The sequence below is a fragment of the Equus asinus genome, chromosome 3 (assembly GCF_041296235.1).
Source record: "Equus asinus isolate D_3611 breed Donkey chromosome 3, EquAss-T2T_v2, whole genome shotgun sequence".
NCBI classification, from domain to species: domain Eukaryota; kingdom Metazoa; phylum Chordata; class Mammalia; order Perissodactyla; family Equidae; genus Equus; species Equus asinus.
In genome coordinates this window covers 64,734,959-64,757,982 of record NC_091792.1, presented here as the reverse complement: position 1 = coordinate 64,757,982, position 23,024 = coordinate 64,734,959, and the positions used below count along the sequence as shown (strand labels likewise).

Sequence of the window (23,024 nt, the reverse complement as noted above, 5' to 3'; positions counted from 1 at the left end):
AGGCACTGGTGGGGTAAATTTGTGAGGAAGGACCCTCAGTTGAGGCCACTGGTCTCCTTTCTTCTCAGAAGGAGGCAGTTCTGGATGGCATGGCCACAGCCTCTCACTTTCTCGAGCACAGCAGCTTCCTAAAGCCCCTTGGACTGGAGCTCTGGTCTCTGGGCTCATCCCAGGGCAATGACTTTCAAAGTGACTGCAACCCCCACTAAGAAATACATTTGATGTTGTGACCCAGAACACACATACTCAAATATAAAATTGAAACACAATTTCCATAGAACAATACTTCCATTATTGCCTGTGATCGCTTTGATATTTTGTTTTCTATTCTAGCCCATTTTTTAAACATTAACCTTGGGTGGCACTCACTAAGCTGCTCTCACAGGCCAGGGAGCCAAACCCGCAGTTTGAGAAGCACCATCCTAGGCTCATATCCTAGTTTGGAAGTGTCGAGAAGCAGTAGAGTACAGTGGCTAAAATCTTGGACTCTGGGAGCAAACTGCTTGAATTCAAGTCCCTATTCCCCCACTCATTATCTGTGTGGCCTTAGGCAAGTTTGTACTTCGGTTCCCTTGTCTGCAAAATGGGATAATAAGAGTGCCTACCATGTAGGGTTGTTGTGAGGATTAAGTGAGATTATATACATATAAAAGCCCAGAAAACTGTCAGATATCTAGTAAGCGCTGTCTAAGTGTTAGCTGCCCTTATAATTATCATCATCATCACCATTATCATCTCTGACTCCTCCTCCTATCTCATCCTAAATGAAGCTCAGTTGCAGTACCACTGGTGGTGAGGGGCGAAGGCAAAGAAAACCGTTTATTTACAAAGCTGTACGAAACTACACAGGGGGTGGGGCAGGGTGGGGAGACGCTGGGTCCCCGTCCGCACGGGCTGCCCCCCCTCCCCCCCATCTACACGGGCTTCCCCTGATCCTGTTGCAGGAATGAGGAGGAGGGAGACTGCTTTCCTAGCCATGACTCAGTGTCCTGGAGAAGGTGACAACTGGGTCTGAAATGATCTCCTCTGCTTTCTACTCACAAATATTTTATTCTCTCACTTTTTGTGACCACCTAGAATCCCATACCCCCAAAGCAAGGAGGATTTCCTTTTTACTATATATCTTGGAACCATATTAGAGTGTCAGTTCATAGAAAGGAAGGTTGGATTTATTTCCTCATCAATTCAGTGCACTCAATCCAATAGCGGACAGCCCACAAAGGGGATTTTGAAAAAAAGAAGAAGGAAAAGCAGAAGCAAACTATGTCAAAGTCTGGCATGCTTCCACCCACCTCACCCAGCACCTCAGATGCTCTGACGGTCAAAGTAAAGAACAAAAGGGGCACCTGAAGGGTGTGGAAGCCAAATCCAAGAATATTCGCTCAATCACCCAAAGGACAAATTCAGGAAATAAAGGACTGGAGCCTTGGAGTAAATGTTTCATTGGTCATGATGATCAAAAGATGATGGTTAACACACACACACACTCAGACCTCACCCCACCTGTTGTGGGCAGAAGCCACACCTCCGGCCCCACCCCCACCCCTGCTGGGCTTCTCCTGCCCCGCCCTGCAGCCACCCCTCCACCCAGGACTCTGCCCTCCACTGGGAATTCTACTGCCCTGTTTTCAACTGCCCTCCACATGGGGCCTGGACGCTCACTGGGAAGAAAAGCCGAAGACGCCCTGAGTCTGCGGTGGGCTGGGTTGCAATGTCCATGAGTCCTTCTCCATCTCCCCTTCCCAACCTCTCTCCTCCTCTCCCCTCTCCCACCCCATCATTGTTCCCCAGAAACAAATAGGATGGCTTCGCTGGTCAATTCTTTACATGTACAAACACCAAAAGCAGAAGAAACGCCCCGGCCACCCCCCTCCCCCCAAACCCCAGTGCTGGGAGAGCAGCCACGGCGGGCGAGGCTGCCTCGGGAACTGCGGAGCTGCTGGAGCTGTCCGGCTGTTCTGGAAACTTCTTTGGCCTCTGGGCTTTACCTGGAGGCCTCTTCCTTCAGCTCCTTGTTTTTCCGCACTTCCTCGGCGTGCTTGTCCTGGGAGGGAAGGGAGGGAAAAGGGCAGGTCACACACGGCTTCCCGGGATAAATGCAGGACAAGGGGCAAGAGAACCAAGGCAAAGAATGGCCGCCACAGGAGGAGAAGAGCAGGGTCTGCGAAGGCTCCTGGGAAGGGGCAGAAGGTGGCAGGTGAGACCAGCAGGAGGCAGGTGTATGAGCCTGTTGTGAGGCCCCCCGGGAGCTCCTGGACTGGGGCTAACCTCCCATGGAGGACCCACCACAGTGACCCCAGGGCCCACCAGCCTCTCCCTCCGTCCCCAGGCCGTCCTGGCATTTGCTGAATGCGCTGCTGGACTTGATACAACGAGCAGCTCAGTGTAGCTGCTAGAGTTGCTGGTAGAACAGACAGGGCTCATTGAAGTGCCCCCTACACACTCATGCAACTTCACTGCTTTTACTTCTTGTCCATCTCCTTAGAGAAAGTCGTCTTAACCCACTTGGTGAAATATGAGGGCTCTTAAAGTTTAAACTGACAGAAGAATTTTGGAAATGTTATCCAACTCCAAAAAGTGGACTTTCTTACCAGTGTTGTGAGAGGACCCTCTTTTGTTTTACAGAGTAATGAAGCCAAAAGATGGGAAATGACTTTGAAAGCCCCCCAGCTGTGTGACCTTGACCAACTGGCTTCACCGATCAGGCCTCTGTTCTCTGGTCTTAGAGGGAGGGGCGTGGATGGGAAGCTCTATCCCTCTAGAAGTCTGTGATTTCAGCGTTCCCCTCGAGGGCTTCTCACAGTCTGCCATATTGTGCGAGAGTCTGGCGCATGTTGGATGGTGACCTCCTTGTGGACAGGGACCATGCCTTTTTCTTTGTTATAACTCCCACTTCCCACTGTGGCCCCTTGTGCATAGTAGGTGTTCAGTAAACATTCTCTGCCAGACCGGCATCGTCACATCCAGATATCAAGACAGCCTGGTGTAGACCCCCCGAGGCAGTCCAGGTTCCCAGGATGTACCTTAAACTACAGATCTGTCCCTGGAGACGCCCTAGAACTTTCCACGGCCCTGGGGAGAGTGTGGGGAGTAGTGTGTCTAGGGCAGCGGTTCTCAACCTTGGTAAACGTCAGCGTGACCTAGGAAGCTTGTTCACCGCAGGCCCGCAGGCGCCATCCCTAAAGAGCTGGGTTAGTAGGTCTGGGGGGGGGGGGGGGGTCCAAGCATCTGCAGTTTTAAACTTTACACCAGGTGAGTCTGGTGCAGACGGTCAGCGACCCACACAAACGCTGACACAGAAGGCATTGTTGAAGGTGTCCCTGGCCTGGAGCAGCGCAGAAACCACACACCCGTCTCTCCTTCTACCTCCTGCCTTCACCCTTGAGCAAGGGAGAATAGGGGTCAAGATCCCGGAGGAGTGAGGCCCACTCAAATGTCTGCGCTGACATCTTGTTTCTTTGACTCTTACCTCACCTCCAACGCTATTACTCCAGAGTGTGGGCCTTCCCAATCTCTGCACCTCAGAATCTACCTCCATTCCCAGGTGAGCCCACGGGGTAGGACCCTAGGATTCTGGACTCTCTCTCCCTGACCTCCAGTAGCCCCTCTCTGACGAAACGCTGGCAGGATGGTTGTGGGCTGGTCTCCCTGAGACAGATGTTGAAAGAGCCACCTGGACTCGTAGCCAAAGAGCTGGATTGTAGCCCCAGCTTCACCACTTAGTAGCTGTGTGACCCTGGGCAAGTCATTTAACCTTCTCTGACATGGTTTCTTCACTAGTCGCATAAAGATAATGCCTATCCTGCTTACCTCGTGGATTTGTTGTGAGGATAGGGGTATGAGGAAATCAGTGTTTTGCAGGCTTTCAAATACCATCTTACGGCTCTTGCCTCAATTATTTGTTTTGGGTTTGGCCTGAGAGCCCATGCCCCATCCTATCCCAACCCCAGATTTTTTTCTGCAAGAGTTTGCTCCAAGCCATCCCTGAATAATTGGAGAAGACTAAAATCAGACCCAGATCACTTCCCTCCCGTGTGACACTTGGTGGAGGCCGTGCTGCCCCTAAAAGGATGGAGTGGGTATAAGAGCAGAGGGGCTGCCACATGCTGGCCAGCTGCAGGGCCTACATAACATTCAGATCCCTTGTGAAGAAACCAGATCTTTCTAGTAGTTGTGGCCAAGGGCCTGAAACTCTAGGTGGATGGGCAGGAAGGATCGGGGACCACGCTGCTCACCATGGGACGAGGCCACCGATCAGGTCCCGGGAGTCACCGCGCAGCAGGCGGCTCCTGGAAATAAAACACAGAGCTGGAGCTCTCCCAGGAGCTGCAGGAGAAACTGGGACGGCCTGAGACTCAGGAAATGAGGCCAGCGTGTTCTCAGCAGGATGGGCTGTTATTCTGCTGACATGTGAGACCAACCCCAGTCTCTCACGTTTCTCTTATTTAGATGACATCATTTGGTTTATTGACCAAAGGTAGCCTATTGGAAAAACTCGAGACGCAGTCAGTCTATATGAAGAGGGGTGGAGAGAATCATGTTTCCTGGTCAATGGGCAACTCGGCTCATCCTGCCCTCGGCTTAGAGCCAAGAGCTCAAGTCCTCATCTTTCATTAAATCCAATCAGTCCATTCAAGGATGGAACCAGGAATGTACAACTGCTTGCTTATCCATACTCCCTTGCATTAGGCAGGCTCTCTCTAGAAGATAAGCGGTCTAATGTCCCTAATACAATGAGAAATTTCAATTGTGTAGCTGTGCAGCATGTCCCCCAAGGAATTCCAAAGCTCGGTTCATGTTTCTTGCCTATGACTTCCCAAATCATCCCTTGGAACACTCTAAGGATCCAGCCTAACGAAAATATCCCCATTCCTGCTCAAGGCTGCTTGCTCCCTGAAATGACACATAGGTCCATCATACTTGCGGTGGAAGCAAGAGAGTGTCCCAGGAGTCTCCTCTCCCATCTGAGAACACCTACCTTCTCTTGCAGCCGTTCCAACATGGCGGCAAGGTGGGCCTCCCGGTTCTCCTTATTGGATTCCATCTTCTGGGCCAGTTTTTCCTTAGCCATCTTGATGAAGTTGTTGTTTTCCTCAATGGCTTTTTGGATCACCTCCCGCTCGTGTTCTCTCTTCTCTGCCAGGTGCTTCAGGAGCTCAGCTTCCTGGTACTAGGACAGCACAAAGAGGGAAAGAGGCCCTTGTGGGTGAGCATGCTGGGTGTTTATTTACCATCATGACTTAAGAGCTCCACACCCAGAAAACATGCCTCCCTGAGCCTGGTTCCTGGCCTGCTGGCAGGAAGCAAGGACCCTTCTGGTTTCTCCTACCATAGCCTCAGTTGCCTTTGTCTCACTGCCATCATACATTCATTAATTCATTCATTCATTCAAAAATACTAAGTGACTATATACTATGTGCCAGACATTAGTCTAGTAACTTGGGAAAGAAAAAAGTCTAGTAGAGATGAGACATATATAACTCTGCCCCACACTAGCATGTGACATATATCATACGGGGTAGAGAGAAAATGCTCTAGGAATTCAAGGGAGGAGAAGATTATTTTCTGCGTGAAAGATGAAGAAAAGTTTACACAGAGATGGTATCATAGTATCAATAGGAACCATGGAAGGCATGTGGCGGGGCGGGGGAGGGGGGTGGCGGGGAGGGGCGGAAATACCGACCATGACCTTCTTGCCCCTCCCCCAATTGAGGAGCCCTTCCCTTAATTGTCTAGCCTTTCCCTAAATCCTTAGTGTTTGTCAATGTCTTCTTCCTGTCACTGTGCGTGTAAGGCCACCTCTTGGAGGTATGTAATGCCTATCCCTATGCCCTAGCCAAACTGTAAGCTCCTAGAGACCAGGGACTTCCACTTCTTTGTTTCCCTCAGTGGTGCCTCATTCTCTGCCCTGCACATGGGAGATGCTGCCTAAATATCTGTGGGTTGGTGGTGACCTAACGCCAGCTCAGGACCATCACCTGTCTTCTCCAGCTCCCTCCACCTCATACTGAGATGGAGGGAAGAAAGGATGGCACTTACCTTCCTTCGCTCCTCAGCTGCTTCTAGTTTCTTCTGGATCTCTTCTAGTGATGGGTCTCGCCGCCTGGGTAGAGAGGCATTGAACTCGGGCACCCCATCGAAGGAGGGTGGCTTCAGGATGACTTCAAAAGACTGGCCCGAGGTGCATTTGTTCAGCTCGATGACTTCCATGTCAGAAATTACACACCAGTTCAGGTCCACCGTGTCTGCTGCAGAGAGCAGAAAAGGGGCTGCTCACCCCCGAAGACTCCATGGGCACCCAGAAAGCATGCGTTACATGCACACACACGCGGGAGGTCTGGGGTCCCCAAAGCAAACCAGTAACCGGGGTTCTGGGCCTGTCCTGAGCATGGCACCTAGGGTCATGGGCTCTGATGGGGCTGGAGGAGTTGGTAGCCAGAGTAAGGTCTCAGGTTCCACGAGCGGGGGTCTCAGGATCTGTGAGATCTAATAACGGCTGAGCAACTGCTGCTGCTTTTGCTGCTGCCACAAGGCTCCTCTCGTAGGTGAGCTCCTGCTGGAGCGTCATCAGGTGGCCAGCAGGGTGCATTCACCCACCACCCACCAGCCCTCCACTCCTCAGCCCTCTGCGAATCTGATGGCTCGGCCTGTTGACACCTCTCCCGCCCTCTCCTACCCTGCTCTCTTCTTTCTCTCCAGTCAGCACTGTCTTTCCGCTGGCTTTGATCTTTTCTCCTACACTGTCTCCCACACCAGCCTAAACAGAAAAAACAATCTCAGGTAACCCAAGCACTCCCACCTCTCATTTCCAGACCAAACCCATCCCTTCCTTTTACCCCCAGGAAATTGAGAGGTGATCTGTTCCCCAGCCCCCCTGATCAGGACATGGCCATTCAGTGCTCCCCACTAGCGTCTTGGGACATGGCGTCCTGGGACTCTGTGGCAGGTCCCAGGCAGCATGGCTATCACAGAGCCTCCTTGGGGGGACCCAGGGGGAAGTCCTCTTCCCACCTCTGGACCCTCCCAGAGCATTCTCTACCCTTGACTGAGGAGCCTTGGTGACTGTGGAATCTAGTGATTTGCGCCACATCTTGTCTTCGCTTCTAGGCTACATGTTCCCTGAGGGCGAAATCTGTCTGCTTAGCCTCTTCGTCCTCCACAGCATCCATTTGTTAACAAATGCACAACAGCTGAGATAAAAGCACTCTGCAGAGTGTCTGATTCAGACCTTCAGCTGCTGTCTCGGTGTCCAGGCCCCACACCCGCCTTCACACAGGGCTTAGACCCTCAGAATCAGCCATGGCGATGCCACTGATTCCAGGAAAGGAAAGGTGATGCGGGAGGGGAGTTTCAGGAAATTGCTGTACTCATGGATACAAACCACAGGAACCCTCCAGCAGTCACCCTCACATTGAGGCCCTCACTTACCTTCATATTTGTAGGACGACTTATTCAGGGGGTCGGCCAGGAAACAAGAGCAGAACAAAGACACCAGTGGGAGCTCCTTCATCTTCTCTTTGTAGGCTGCGAAAACACCCGGCACATGAAGATGGTGACCACTCCTAGACTTAGAAGCCAGCATCCGTGCGAGTCAGGGTGCCTGAGCAATCAGGGGTCACCGGGCTCCACAGAGGCACCCAAACCACCCAGGCTCACCCCTGTCCGGGGATCCAGCCCCCTTAGCTCTGAGTGGCCCTCTTTTGGATTAGTCTGTGTGATTAGGACCCACTTCTGCCCACCTATTAGAACCTGAGCCTTCCAGAGCATCCAAGTGACCCCATCTTCCCCCCAGTACCTCGTCTCCCTTTGTGGAACTGAATATAAAATGCCCTCAGGTAAAACCCCAAGCAGCAGCACCTTCATCCCAGCCTGGCACCCAGGACCTAGCTCTCTAGCCACCTGCACTTGCCCAGGGTGTCCATTTCTTTTGCTCCAGGATACAGGAAATCCACCCTCCATTTTACTCAAAGTACTCGGCAGTGCTCCCCTGAAGGGTGAAGAAGCTCACCACCATCCCTCTGGCCTTGCGCCTCACTGGGTGGCAAAGTCAGGCTGTGAGCCTCCCCTGGCCTTCCCAGCACAGGGGTCAAAGCCAGAGGGGCTGCTGTCTGTGAGGCCTGGAGCAATACTTACCCCCCACCCCCCACTGTCTAGTCTCTCTGTGCCTGGGGAGGCTTTGAAAGCCAGGAGGTCACAGTTAGAGCTGCTGTGTTGACGTGCAGCCCACACCCCCAGCCCTGGCCCTGCGCTCCCAGAGCAGCCCCCCTCCATCCTGGGGCCAAGGCCTCTTGTTTGAAGCTCAGGCTCCCTCGGAACTCAGCTGAGCCCCAGCTCAGCGCCCGGGTGCTTCCCCATTCATGTACTTCTACAAGCTGAAAACACAGTGAACTGCAAAAATCAGGCACGTACATTGTAGAAACTTTTTAGGAGCACACACAGATAAGTAAAAGGACCACAGCTCAGCTGTGATCCCGCCTACTATCTAGAGAGAACTTCTTCTAACCCTCAGGTGTACTCCTGTCCGCCTTTTCTTGTTTTCTGTGCATCTGTCCATGCATGCATGTGTGTACAGCAACACCCGAGGCTGTGGTGCCTATCACGTAAAGAGGTTTTGTACCTACCAGCGAGGGTCATGTTTTCTGGAATGTGAGAGATGAATCCAACTAAAAGTCACAGAGTAGGTCTGTCACAGCTCAGGACACTGTCACGAATCTGAGGAAAAGAGAGCATTTTACCCCTGACAGGTTATTCTCGTAAGGAAGGTCTCTACACAATTGGGGCAGGAGTCCCAGGAGGCACCTCGGCTGCCCCCACATCCAGGCCCTCTCCACATCCACTCTCCCTTTCCCCAACGCCAACCACTGTGCTAATGATGGTTTCATAACTGATTTCCTAAGGCCCCCTAAGTGTGCAAAGATGGGTTTTCCCAAACTGTGTGGATCAAGGCTGTTCGTCAGTCTGCCTGAGTAGCTCAGTGGCCTGGCCCAAAGCCAGGGTTAGGGTGAGAGACAAATCCTAAGTCAGAATCACCTGGGAGGTGGTCATGAAATAGCTATGTGTCCTGAATTTCTCCCTGCACTCACCCCAGACTTTCTCCCTCAGCCCATTCTGCCATGGGTGAGAGGGAATTGGATAGAGCATATCAGAATACCTCTTCAGATCCCCCTTACTCCCTTCCCCCAAAAGAACCACTGTCCTAAGCACTCCTTGACCCCATTTAAGACAACCCTGACTATGAGAAGGGACGAACATTATTCAGGAATGATGTCATCACGTGTTCAGTGCAGAGACAGAAATCAGCTCGCAGGATTACGGCGGGGGCACAGTGGCAGGGCTCCATACACAGCAGGAGGCCTGGGGAGCCAGCGAGGGCCCCATGGCATCAGCAGCACCTGAACTGAGTCTTCAGTGATGAGTCAGAATTAGGGAGGAGTTGGTAGAGAGGGCATTCTGCCAAGGGAGCAGCACACACAAGGGCCAGTGCGAGAAAGCTCAGAGTCTGTGGGGATCTGAAGCTGGTTGATGCTGGGCCAGGAGTGAAGGAGGAGGGGGAGGTAAAACAGGAGAGGCAGGGAGGGAGCAGAGCAGGGAGTGTCTGGGGGACACAGGGCAACGGGGCTCCACTGAAGGCCACTATCTGACAGAGTGAGGAATGCCCAGCAGCGAGTGTCTATCATGGGGACCACTTGATCCTTGGCCACTGTGATCGTTAACTTCTGTGTCAACTTGACTGAGCTAAGGGATGCCAGGATAGCTGGTAAGACATTATTTCCAGGTGTGTCTGTGAGGGTGTCTCCGTAATGGAAAGTATTTGAGTCAATAGACTGGGTAGAGATGGCTCCCACCAATTTGGGTGGGCACCATCCGATCTGTGGAGGGTCCTCATAGAATAAAAAGGCAGAGAAGGTGAATTTGCTCTCTCTGCTCGAGCTGGGACCTCCATCTTCTCCTGAGCTCCTGGTTCAGGCCTCCAGACTGAGACTGAAACTACAGTACCGACTTTCCTGGGCGTGCAGCTGGCAGGTGGCTGAGGGTGGGACTTCTCAGCCTTCATAATTGCGTGAGTCAGTCTGTTATAATAAATCCCCTTCTATATATCTCTATATATCCTACCAGCTGTTTCTTAGGAGAACCCTGAACAGCCACCCTCAGTGGTCACTGTGCCAGCGGGGGGTGGCATGAGCCAACACCTTCACTGCCTGCATCTTCACAAGGCAGCGGGACTCAGAGACTGACTTAGAATCCTTTCCTTTCTTGATGAGGTGTTTTTCCCTCTGGGGAGCAGAGTCCACACTGACTGGGCGCGGCAGGGGAGCCAATGGGAGCAGTGAGCTCAACTCTGGCTTTCGGGCTAGACCAGTGTGAAGTCAAACAGACTTCACCTCTCTTACTGGCTGTCACCAGTCACTTCACATGTCTAACCTGTGCTTAGTTCTGCACAGAGTTGTACAAATTAAATGGGAAAAGGATGTTATGGCATCCAGCAAAAACAAGGTGCTTAATAAGTGTTAGTTTCCCTTCCTCTGCCTTGTCATCAGAGTGGCTCCCAGGTGCCACACACCTCCTTTGGAGTCATCACCTGTGGTCCTCACCAGCCCTGCAAGTAAAGGCTGTGGTCGCCATTTGCAGATGAGGGAACTGATGCTCAGAGGGTTCATGTGGCATGCTCAGTGTCAATCAGCTAGAAAGTTAAAAAGCAGAGATTTGAAGCCAGGTCAACCGGCCTGCAAGCGCTTTGCTCCCTGTGGTGTGTTCGTGGTCTTCTCCTTGTTGTGCTTTGGAGCCAGAGGTGCCCCTTTCACGCCACTCCCGAGGCAGCACAATGGGCCTCTCTCCTCAGAGTCAAGCTGATCCTGACAGTACCAGTGAGTCCCTGAACAGGGAGGGGGACCGAGTGCCTGGATGCGACATCCCTGGTCATGAGGCTCCATTCTACACAATCTCCGCTCATGACCAGGCTGATTGATGAGGGGACTGGCAGAGTGAGCGAGCCCTTGCCAGGACAGGGGGCGGCCTCAGAATTGAACCTGGGTAATGGCTCAGAAGTGGAGGTCCAAACAGGGGAAGGGGAGGCAGAGAAGGAAACCCTGAGAAGGAAGGGCCTAAGCCGGCTTCTTCTGTAGGAGCCGGTAGCTGGAGTCAGGGACCGTGCCCCTGGGCCTGAACTGGGAGTGGTAATTAAGACCCTCCCCTCACGGAGCACTTTACACATTACAGTCCTTGGCACCTACGTTACATCAGTTGATCTTCACATGAGGCTGGGCTAGGCTGACAAGGCAGGCAACATCAGCTTCACTTTCAGACAAAGAACCTAGGGCTCAAGGAAGTTAACGACTTTCGGCTAAGGTCACACGGCTAGTTGGTGGTAGAGCTGGCTCTAGGATCAAGACCTTCTGACTTGTAAGCTCTTCCCTTGTGGTCAGTGAAGGGACTAGATGCTACTTGCTGTTCCTCCATGGTCCTGGGGACAAAGGGGAAGCCAGTCTGGCCTGAAGACTCGTGTGGAAGATATTGTGCTATGCTAGGAGTTTTAGGAGCAGGACGAACCAAGTAGGGAAGACAGGTCAGAGAGACAGAGAAGGAAGACCAGGGCAGGGAACAGGAGACATCCAAGAGATGGGCAGTGGTATGCACAGCCAAGGGATTTGTGACTGAGAACTCTTGATTTCACAGGGTTGGAGTCTGTATAACTAAAACTGCATATTTTACAGCATCTACAATGTGACAAATGCTTTCACTTTAATTGTCATGATGCCTTTGTGACATAGAATTACTATCCCTATCTCATAGATATGAGGATTGAGGCTCAGAGAGGCTAAGTGACATTTCCAAGGTCACTCAGCATAGTGGGTTGGATGGTGTCCCCCAATAAGGTATGTCCAGATCCTAACCCCTGCAAGGGAATGTGACTTTATTTGGAAAGGGTCTTTGCAGATTTAACTAAGTATCTCAAGATGAGATCATTCTGTATGATCTAGATGGTACCAAAATCCAACAGCAAGTGTCTTTAGGAGACATACAGAGGAGAGACCCACAGAGAGAAGAAGGCCATGTAAAGATGGAGGCAGAGATTGGAGTGGTGCAGCCGCAAGCCAAGGAATGTAGGGAGCCACCAGCAGCTGGAAGAGGAGAGGAAGGATCCCCTCCCTAAAGTCTTCGGAGGAAGTGTGGACCTGCTGCCACCTTGATTGTGCCCTTCTGGACACCAGAACTGTGAGAGAATGAATTTCTATTGTTTTAAGCCACTGAGTTTGCAGTCATTTGTTACAGTAGCTGCAGGGAACTAACACACTCAGTAAGTGACAGAGCCAGGGTTCAAATCCCTGATTCTCTCGCCTTCTCTCAGCTACCAGTGTCTATGCATGGTCTGATGTGCTCCTCAAGATAATCTGTGTACACGTACCTGTGGGTACATGGGGCCCTTATACATCCTCGTGCCAATAGTCATGTCATTTCTATTGCACTCAAGACCCAAAAGATGTTGCTGCCCATGGGACATTCTGAGAAAGGATATAAGGGAGTAGCAGGGAGGGCAAGACTCTTCTGCAGGGCCCAGCAGTGCAAGGGGGTCCTAAGCCATTGGGTGGTGGCAGCCACAGTAGGGAGCCTAGCTTTATCCCTAACTGACATCCTGTGGCATCCTCATTGGATGGGGCCAGTCACACCCACCTCCCCAGCACTCAGCCTGGCTGCGTGAGGACTCTAGATTGTCTTATGAGTTGGACCCAGATTGAACACACAACCTTTGGAAGATCTGGTTATGCTAACCCATGGCCTGGAGGCCCTTCAGAACAGCTCTTAGGTACCTGTTCTCCCATCTTAGACACCAACAACACAGGCCACTCTCCTAGGCATGTCCAGTCAACCAAGGGCCCACAAACCAGCCTTAGTCTGGACGCCTGGGCCCTACAATCTTCTCATGGTACCATGGAATCTGTTAAATGGCTTGGAGGTTTGGGTCATGTCATCATGCCACAGCAAACTACTTGCAACAGAGTGGGGCCACCAGGCCTATTCTGGGACTGACAGAGAGGGGCAGTGAGGGACGTTATTGCCCAAGGTCAGAGAGGACAGAATGTCAGGAATTCAGGGAGGCAAGATGAAGATTGAGAAACATTAGAGGCGAGAGAAGGCATGAGGCCATGAGGTCAGGCCCATCAGTGGGAGAGTCTGTCCAAGACATCAGACATCAGAGCATCATAAGGCAAAACTCCATGTTGAGGTAAATATGTGGCCCCCCTAGAGACTCCTTGCATGTCTTCTGTTAAGGCAGAGGCCAATCCCAGGCCTTGGATAGCCCCTAAGGAAGACCAAGAAACTGACCACATGCAGTGGTAGCAAAGATCAAGGGGCCCCCAACCGAAGGCCGATGTGTCACAATCACTCAGCCAATGACCACAGACCCAGAGCTGGAGCTCAGGAAGTAGCCTCCTGCCTCCGCCCAGTGCTCACTCCCAAGCACTTTCGATGGGTCCAGACTGGTTGGTCAAGAGGCAGGGCCTCCTTGGGCAGCCCAGCCCCTGTGCTGTCAGTTGTCCATGTAGCCTAGCAGGTGGTGAGAGGACTCAAGCTTCAGATGACAAAGGTGAGAGTGTGATGGGGTTATTATGCAATTCAGGCTCTGCAGTGCCTCTAACCTTGCAATAGATTTGGAACTTGACTGCATGCTGGGCGTGTGGACTGGGTTTATTGGGGAATGGAGTAGGCCCACTAGGCTGCGTGCAGGATGCATTGGGATCAATTGCTAGAATGGGAACGAGAAGATCCGAGACCTCCAGACCAGGGAAAATTTGTACTTTATTTTCTGTTCATTAGGAAGCCACTGACGTCTTTTGAATAAGGAGAGAGAGGAAAAGTTGATGCTGATGATAACAGCAATAATAATAATAGCTATCACTTCTTTAGCACCTGCTTGGTCCCAGGAAAATCACAGACATTATCTCACTTTATTCTCTGAGGTTCTTTTATAATGAGAAAATGGAAGATCAGCAGAGTCAGGTTAATTACACCAAGTTATACATGTAGTAAGGGGCGGAGCTGGTAGTTTCATTCTAAAGCCCATCTCTGTCTTTTGCTTATACCCCTAGTGCAAAAAGATTCTTCTGGCAGCATGAGCTTGGGGAAGAGATTTGGAGGGGAAGACTGGAAGCTGAAACTAGGCACAGAGTGATGAGGACCTGCCCAGAATGAGAATGAGAATGAGAATGCCCCTTCTGTATGCATCCGACCCAGTACTGTTTCCAACTGTTTGCAAACTGATCCACACAATTCCCCCAGCTCCAGCATCTGAGAGTCTTTGTATGGAAAATCAAGTAATCACACATTTTTGTTGCTGATCTGAACCATTAACATAACTGGTAAAATAAATTAGTTAGCGATAACCCCACCAAGCAGAGATCCAGGCCATCAGGAGAGGAGGTAAGACGCAGAATGAGTAAGTTTTGATCGGGAGCAGGGCAGCTGATAGTGAAGGCCTAGAATCAAGGCTATTGACTGAAGAGGGATCTCATGGTGACATGGTGGTGGGAAAGATGTCTAAAGTGAAGAGATCAGAGTCCCCCGGTTCCCCTCGAACATCAGAATGTCCAAGATGGAGAGAACGGGCTATCCTTGGCTGGGGGCTCTCACCCAGAGGAAATACTAAGGCTCTTTGATGGCCACTGGACTGGGGATGCTGCAGGCACTCAGTGGCAGGGCCTGGCCAGGCCACACATCCTACGTTGCACACAACAATCCCACACGACGAACAACTGTCCCTTCCAAATGCCAACACCTTCCTCCCCGGAGACCTGAGATCCTAAAAAGTCACACTGAGTTGGTGGCAGAGATGAGACCAGAGTCCAAGCCTCTGGATTCCAGTGTCAGTGCCCTCCCCCTTCAGGCCCATCCTTTCCCTCCCCCACCATACCAGAATTGAGGGAACAGTCCACACGGGGGCTACCAGAGCAGCAAATATGAAGACAGGGATGCAAAAGGGATGTCATAACAGAAGGACTTTTCTTTTCCTGAGGAAGATTCGCCCTGAGCTAACGTCTGTTGCCAATCTTCCTCTAGTTTTTCGTATGTGAGCCACTGCCACACACGGCCACTGACAGACAAGTGATGCAGGTCAATGCCCAGGAACCAAAGGTAGGCTGCCAAAGCAGAGTGCGCCGAACTTAACCATTATGCCACCAGGGCTGGCCCAGAAGGACTTTTTTACATGACCAGAAATGGTGACCCACACTCCCAGGCTTTCTGTAATGCAGTCAATGACTAGGAGCCAATAGAGAAGAGCATCAAGCTCTCAGATGCTGAATGGCCATTTCCTGGGTGCACACCTGAACTCCTGAGATGCCTCTGACTGCCTACATGGCCAAAGTGAGCAAGCATTTTATTTGTCACTGCAAGAAATGCCCAGACAATGCCATCAGGATGTGTTAAATCCCATGTGGACTACTTTTGAGGGATAAGAAGCTAATGCATATCAAAGTGATTTGAATAGAGTGGTCCCTGGCAGGGTGCTCAGAGATGATATAGGAACTCTGGCCTAGAATTAGGGCAGGTAAGCAATGAGTTCTGACCCCAGTACCCTGACCACAAGCAGTACAGGGAAGTAGCTCTTTAGATCCACACCTATCATCAGGCTTTTTAAAAGTCCTGTTGAATTTATATAATTACCTGAAACAAGCTGTATGAACCACCTGAATGTCATGGACTCATATCATCTCCGTACAGTAACCCTGGTTGTTTTATGCTGATCAGAAGTCTCTGATTGGCAGCCCTATGCCTTATTTGGGTTAAAAAAAAAGGAGATAAATTATTTTTTCATGAATGTGGTTTTTATTCTTTCCACAATGTTTATTGAATATTTAATTCTGTGCCAAGCCCTCAGCTAGGTCCTAAAAAAACCACAGGGGTTTTTGATGATGAAAAAGCGAAATAGGTCCCCTGGGTGGGAATCCAGAGCCTCTGGAAGTTTTGCAGCTGCTCTGCGGGCCCTCAGCAATCCTCTGGCAGTAACATGGACCATGTTGTGAAGGGAGAAGGAGTGGGTTTCAGAGCATAGGCCAGGAAAGGACTAGTGAGATGCACAGAAGGGAACTGGGCAACGCAGAATGGTGCATGATGGCCTGCCTGTGGGGAGCTGACGCTTATCTAACTCCCACCCCCCAGTTTTGCCTCTGAGGGCTTCAAGAGGAAGAGATGGTGGGAAATGTGGTCAAGAGAACTTCTAGACAGTCCCTAACAGGCTCAGAAATGCAGCTCCCGTTGTGCTTCTCGGAAACAAGGAGAGGTCACCTGTTGGCAAGTGGAGGGCTCCAGGGCCCTAAGTGTGAGGGACCCCGCCTAGTTGTGACAGTGACGTTGAGAGGCGAGCCAGAGAAGGAAGATTGAGTCTGGGGAACAGACAGCCCCAAATATCCACAGTGATGGCACTTTCTGGGCTATTTTTATTTTCAATTTAGTATGTACAGAGGAATCAACATAGAAGTCAAGTTCAGGGGCCTGGACTTCCATTCAGTGTCACCAGATGGAGTGCAAGGCACTGTGACCCAGGTACTGAGCGAGGTCTGGAGGTCAAAGCACTTGGAAGCCTCAGCAGACAGAACGAGCCCTCGTAATCTCACTCCCAGTCACGAAACACAAATATCTCGTAGTGCTTTACAGTTTGCCAGGCACCGTCAAGTGCATATAGCTGCATTCTATATTTAGAGCTTTAATTACAAACACATTAACATCATATTTCAGAACATCTATGTGACAGAGAAAAGAAATCCCTGTCATCTTGCTACTTTTTGCTGTTGGCACTTCCTTCTAGTTTTTTTTCTATGTCTGTTATTTTTACACAGTTGTAACCTGAGCATATATATTTTATCATTTCATTCTCTTCAAATCCTGTGAAATAGATACTATTATACCTATTTTACAGATGATCAGTCAGGTAAGAGACTTAATTTGCCCTAAGTCTTATAAGTAGAAAATGACAAAGATGGGACTTGAGCCAAAGTCGTCTTCCATCCAAGTCCAGCTGTTTCCAGTAAAGTTCCGTGGTGCATCCTCATATCCAAGGCCAAGTGTAAATGCAAGTAAGACAGAAGACTGCCGAGGCGAGCGGTTGAAGGGCACACGAAGGCTTGCCAGCTCCAACCCTCCTGCCCGTCCTGAGCGGCCCCAGTGCTTACAGTTCTCACCGTTAAGCTCACTGCTGCATCAGGCCCTGCCTCAGAAAGTCCCTGTTAAAATGCACACACGTGACCTACCAAGTATACTAAATCATTTTCACGTCAGTGCAGAACAAGCAATAGACGCATAGACATTTCCAGGTGTCAGGCTCTCCGGCCATGGATGGGAGGAGCCTAGGAGATCTTCAGTGTTTCCATTTCCCACCCCTTTTCAGATGAGGAGACGGAGGGCCCAAGAGGTCCAGTGCCTTTTCCAAGATTAAGTAGGAGAAGTAGGACCACGTTTCTGGCCCACATTTAGCTACACTAAAGGGAGAGTCTTATCTTTTGCAATATTACTCTTGTTTTCCTTGTTCTTTCGTTCTCCTCCAATGCTTTGTAAGTTTTACATCTTGTTTTTATCTTTAAGTCAAAATCATTTCCATCTTTATTTCACTACAGGAAGAATGAAACAGTATCTAATTGTTTTCCTTGTGTTGATGAAAGCTTTAGCAGACTTTTACTTCCTCACACTACAAACCTTCTGATTTCGTCGCAGTGATCTGGATTTTTCAGTTCCGGATTATGATTACTGATTTCTTTCTTACATTATTCATTCAACAAATATTCATTGAGAACCTACTGTATGCACTATGCAAGGTACTAGGGAGGAATACAGCGATGCATTTAATAGACGGATTCCGTAGCCTCAACATAGTCGCCATTTGCATTCAGCTTTATAGACATGTTAACTATAATTAGACAATGACTTTAAATTCTAGTGTTTTCTTTCTTCATGACCATTATTACTATCATAAACTTTTTTGGACTTGGCTCTTTAATTTGATAAAATTTTTTGGTTCACTAGACTACTTCTGGAGTAATTTTTTTTTCCAGAAAGGGTTCATGGAATACTTGTTGAGTCCTTACATATCTAGTGTGGTGGCAGGTGCAGAAGATAGACAGACCCATCCCAGGATCAACAGTCAGTTGTGCCTGGACTGTCAGCAGACAGAGCCTATCCATCTGCCTCCACAGACTTGGTCTGAACCTTGCTCCCTACCTGGTCTGGACCTTGCTCCCTACCTGGTCTGGATTTCTGGGCACCGACATGCAAATGATCCACTGGAACTGCATTCTGCCCATCCCCTCCCCGGCTGGTCTTCCACGCTGGAGGGAGCACTCAGCTCCTTTCTCTGGAGCCCCATTCTCTGGTTTGTTCTCTGAAGTCCCAGGTTGCCTGTGCCCTGTCATAACTTAGACCAGCCATGCCCAGGCTCCCACCCCTTCTGATCAGTTCTGCCCTCTGGCCTCCTACCATGTGCCTCTGAGAGCAGGACCCTAAGGGAGTTTTAACTGATGGGAAAGACCAGTGAGGTTTGGTAGGGAAGAAGGATGGCGTGTGTCCGGGGAGGCGGGCGTGGTGTACCTATATCTGTGTGTCTTGCTGTCTTCCTGGTGGGACTAAAAATGTAAAAACCTGAAAAAATGCTTTTTAAAATGGCAAGAGATTTTTTTTTGTCTTTGCTCTTCCCCAAAGAAAAACAGGAAAAGTAACCTTTTCCAGACTATCACATCTCTAAATATAGCAAATTCTAATTTAATAAGCAAACTAAATTATACATGATGCATGTTTATTTCCCAAGCCTAAAAAAACAAGGAGCAAGAGAGAGGGAGGGAGGGGGAGAGAAGGAGGGAGAGTGTTTGGTTCCCTACAGGGCATCATAAAAATTAAAATTTGCATGTTTTATAATTTTTCCCCAAAATTTCTATCTCCCGTCCCAAAAGAATGTCTCATTTTTACCCACTCATGACTTCAAAATATCTGGGAATTCTGTCTCCAAGTGAGAATCTCCAGGTCACTAGGAAATAATATAAAAATATCAAGAGGGTCTAGGGAGAGGATATCAGGGCTTCAGGAAAAATTAAGCCTTTCTTTGGTTATGATCTTGGTTTTTTAAATATTCAATTATTATTTAAAGTCAAGAACATAAAAGTACCGAATTTTCGTGTTCTTTCTATACGGTTGGTGTAATGTAGACACTCCTTCTCTCTTCCCTTCCTTCGCTGTGACCTTCTTTCCTGTTCTTCTACCTTGTTCTCTGGGTGTCAGTTCCTCAAACTTTATTGCTGTATTCTAAGTTTTATTAGTCTGCCCATTTCTCTCCCATAGGGCAAATGTGGTTAAAATGACCTAGTCAGGTGAGAGAAGGCAACCAACCTGGCTAGGCCCTGGGATTTTTTTACTCCACCAAAGTGAAATCTAGACATTAAATAAAAAATGCAAGACACTCCCACCACCCCCCTGCCAGCGGTTCAACAACCTGCTCAGGAGGGACAGCATTAGACTAGGCCTCTCTATCTTTGCTGCGTCCTTTAGAAGAAGGTATCTCCCTAAAGAAATGTAGTTTTCCATTTAAAACAAGACTCCTTGGGTTGAGTCGGACTTTGGGCACTTATCTTGTACCTGGTAATAGGGACACAGGAACGAGACAGTTCTCCTTGCAAGAAGTTCATAGTCTACAACATGGATGAATCTTGAGGACTTGATGCTAAGTGACATAAGCCAGTCATGAAAGGACAAATGCCTCGAGATTCCACTTATATGAGGTGCCTAGGGTAGTCAGATACATAGAGACAGAAAGTAGGATGGTGGTCGCCAGGGGCTGGGGAAGGGGTGGGGAGTTAGTGTTTAATGGGGACAGAGTTTCAGTTTTATAAGATGAAGAAAGTTTTGGGGATGGATGGTGGTGATGGTTGCACAACAATGTAAATGCAGCTAATGCCACTAAACTGTACACTTAAAAATGGTTAGAATGGTAAATTTCATATTATGTATATTTTATCACAATTAAAAATTAAGAAAAAGAAGTTCACAGTCTAATAAGAGTTTTCCATAGGCTAATAGTCTTATAGTTAGAAAAGTCAATTAGAAGTCACTTAGCCTGATGTTTCAAAACTTTTCTCTTACTGGGACCCACAACAAAGAAATACATTTTGTATCATGATCCAATATGTATATGTCATGATACTGACATACATATATAGACACATATATATGGTCACTGATACACACACATAACTGAAATATAAACCTAAATATATTTATATCTGTTTATAAATATACTATATATAAATATAAAATGTAATATATTTATATCTATTTATAAACATTCATTTATAAATATATTTATATTTATTTATAAATATACATAAGTAAAAACAAGAAACATTATTTACTCTACTATATGGGATGGTGTCTTACTTTTTTTTCTGCTCTATTTTACTAAAAAAATTACAATCCACAAAATTGATTTCAGAATCCACTAATGAGTCTCAATGTATAGTTTGAAAAACACTAATCTAGACCAATCTCCAATGCAATGCAGAAATCTCCTCTATGGCCACCAGCTGGGTAGTCATCCAACTTCTGCTTGAATGTTTCTGTGATGGGGAACTCACTCCCTACAATGCTCTATGGTGGATCCATCTAGCAGTTGAAGATCCTCACGCTCTCCAAACCCATTCCAGAAACCCTGAGACCTGCTTACAGATGCTCAGGCGCTGGTGGTGATAAATGGACTTCCAGGAGGAGTGAAAGCACAGTTCCTAGCAGCAAGCCAGGGGTTTGGGGCGAGCTTGGGGGTGGCCAGCCCCACAGGACAGAGCAGGGTCTCTGAGAGACGCCAGCTCCCTTCCATGGAGCCGCCGCTGAGAGCTTTCCCCGCCGCCTCCTCACTGCTCACTCCCGCACAGTGGTTGTTTCCTCCTCTGACAGATGATCTCATTCCCCCTGGCACCCTGACTCCCTGCCTGTGGAGAGGTTTCCTCCCCGTGGAGGGGGCCTCAGCCCCAGCAGAGACAGATTCCCCCACATTCCCTCCTACCGCCCACTGCCCCGCAGGGCTCCGGCACCACCACTGGCGCCCTCCTACTATTCTCTTGGCCTCGAGACACAGGGTTCTCCCTGCCCAGGGTATTTGGAAACAGGCTGCCTGAATCTTTCGGAGCCTCCCTGGGGTTCTGGAGACCTGCCCTTTTTCAGGACAATGGGACCCCTCCACACCTGACTGTGTCTTCCTGGGAAGAATAAAACAAAGACAGCACCGCCACACGGGGACACAACTGGCCACTGGCCGTCAAACCCCTGGGTCCAGGGGATGAGGAAAGGACAATGCCTAAACTCCTGGGAGGATGGTGGGCTGAGCAAGGAGGGGCCTCGCTCCGCCACAGGCAGGGACCAGGGCGTGGCAGTGTGGCTCCTGCAGTTTGCAGCCTTGCTGCCTCCCGAGCGGCCCAGGTAGGATCAGGTTGACCTCAGGGTGGGGCGGGGCGAGGAAGAGGCGGTGATCTCATTCCATCCTTAGCAGCAAGAGAAAAAAGTGACCCAGTACAGGTAGAGGAGAAGGAAAAGGATGATACAAATGGGAAACGGAGCTGAGAACAGCTGTGGCCGAGAAGGGAAATGTCAAACCCAGAGCAGCTGCTAGCTTGAAAGGGGGCTGGAGGTCAGAACCGGCTCCAGGGGAAGCCGGACTCAGAACAAATCCGTTCTCTCTCAGCAACAAAACATTTTTATGCAGAAAGAACTCACCATGGACATCTGACCCAAGAGACCCTGGCAGGTCCACCCGCCCTCTGTCTCCTGAGCTCGGGAATCGAAGGAGCCTCTGCAGCCCCCTCGCCCCTCTGCTGAGCACCATTCTTCGCCTCACCCCATTTCCCCCAGGATTTGGCAAAGTTTAATCCACTGAGTGAAGCCAATGGTGACACAATAGATTCCAGACCCCTCACTTCTCCTCTCTGCAGCTGCTGTTTGGGTTTTGTTTGTCTTTTGTCTGAAAAGCTTCAAATAATTTGCATTTCATTTCTACTTACCTACAGTCCAGTTAGAAGCGAGCTGTTCGCCTCCTCACTCCCTCAATTAGTGGTACCCTGGGCTTCTCTCTCATCAGCACCACTGCTCTGCTCTCGGCATGACATCATCTCCAAGCACCGTGATTGGCCAACGGTGGGTTGCCTGGCAATTGGACAGTCTCCTCTGGTGGAGCAGGGATTGCCTGAGTGAGTAACTCTTAGCAGGCCAGGGAGTGGAAGATGATGTCAGACAAACAGCCTGCTTTCCATGCTGCCTATGGAGCTGGGGAACCAGAGGGTGAGGGTGGGGAAGAAGAAAGAAAGAGGGAGCGGTACAGGAGGGTGGGGGTGTAGGCACAGCTGCAGCTGAGCCGCCCAGCGAAAGGGAGCACCTGGAGAGGGGGATGATGAACGATTTCCAGAGACTTTAGCTTTTTCAGATCTGGGGGTGGGAGAATATGGAATCTAGAGAAGAAATCAGAAAGAACAGATGAATCCTAAAAATAGCTTCCCGGAGGGCTTGGTGTCTATTTGCAGCTCTGTCGGAAGGGCTGGTGGGTTTGAACAGTGACTGGGAAGGCAAGGAGGGGCTGCAGGCACCCCAGCCCTGGAGCTGGGGAGGGTGTCCCACAGGGGTCCCAGGAGAGCAGGGCTTCCCTCTCACCACCTCACTGTGATGTTGGCCACACCACTGCTGTGGCAACTTGACCAGCACTGTTGGGTCCTCATAGCCCATCCAGCCCATCTGGGCCTTCCAGAGGGAGGAAGACCATGGCTGAAGCTGAGGGTCATCACTAGCCTGTGATTCCTACACGAGGCGGAACCCTGGGGAGAGGATAGGTCATCGTGGCAGCTTCTCTAGTTCCTCAGGCAATGGGGGCAGGGAGTCCCTTGCGAAAACCCCTCGGCCTGCCCACCCTCAGCCAGTTGGCTGGAGGTGGCACAATGAGGCACAAGGCAGCCTGTGGAGCGAGCCCCCCTTCTCCAGAACTCTTCTCCTGATCAAAGCTTCTGGGGGTGTGT

At 49.9% G+C, this 23,024-nt stretch overlaps 1 protein-coding gene across 8 annotated transcripts; it reads right to left on the bottom strand.

The window, feature by feature from the left end:
- Positions 1-793: 793 nt before the first annotated feature.
- STMN4 (stathmin 4) lies at positions 794-22,158 on the bottom strand. 8 transcript variants are annotated; one of them, XM_014843291.3, is made up of 8 exons: positions 22,023-22,158; positions 8,622-8,712; positions 7,429-7,524; positions 6,677-6,757; positions 6,040-6,269; positions 4,979-5,170; positions 4,236-4,289; positions 794-2,044 (listed from the first exon to the last, which is right to left on the bottom strand). In XM_014843291.3, the coding sequence occupies exons 2-7, from the start codon at positions 8,632-8,634 to the stop codon at positions 4,269-4,271; spliced, it is 633 nt and encodes a 210-aa protein (XP_014698777.3). In that variant the 5' UTR covers positions 8,635-8,712; positions 22,023-22,158; the 3' UTR covers positions 794-2,044; positions 4,236-4,268. The 8 variants fall into 8 exon arrangements, with proteins under 8 accessions (XP_014698777.3, XP_014698778.3, XP_014698775.3 ...); XM_014843292.3 differs by having other exon boundaries at positions 6,040-6,248; XM_014843289.3 differs by lacking the exon at positions 4,236-4,289.
- Between the last annotated feature and the right edge of the window lie 866 nt (positions 22,159-23,024).

Excerpts from the sequence above, each read along its gene's own strand:
- STMN4 (XM_014843289.3), bottom strand. Across the intron at positions 6,758-7,428 it reads GTCGTCCTACAAATATGAAG|GCTGGTGTGGGAGACAGTGT; the intron begins GTAAGTGAGGGC and ends TTTTCTGTTTAG. Across the intron at positions 2,045-4,978 it reads TGGAACGGCTGCAAGAGAAG|GACAAGCACGCCGAGGAAGT; the intron begins GTAGGTGTTCTC and ends CTTCCCTCCCAG.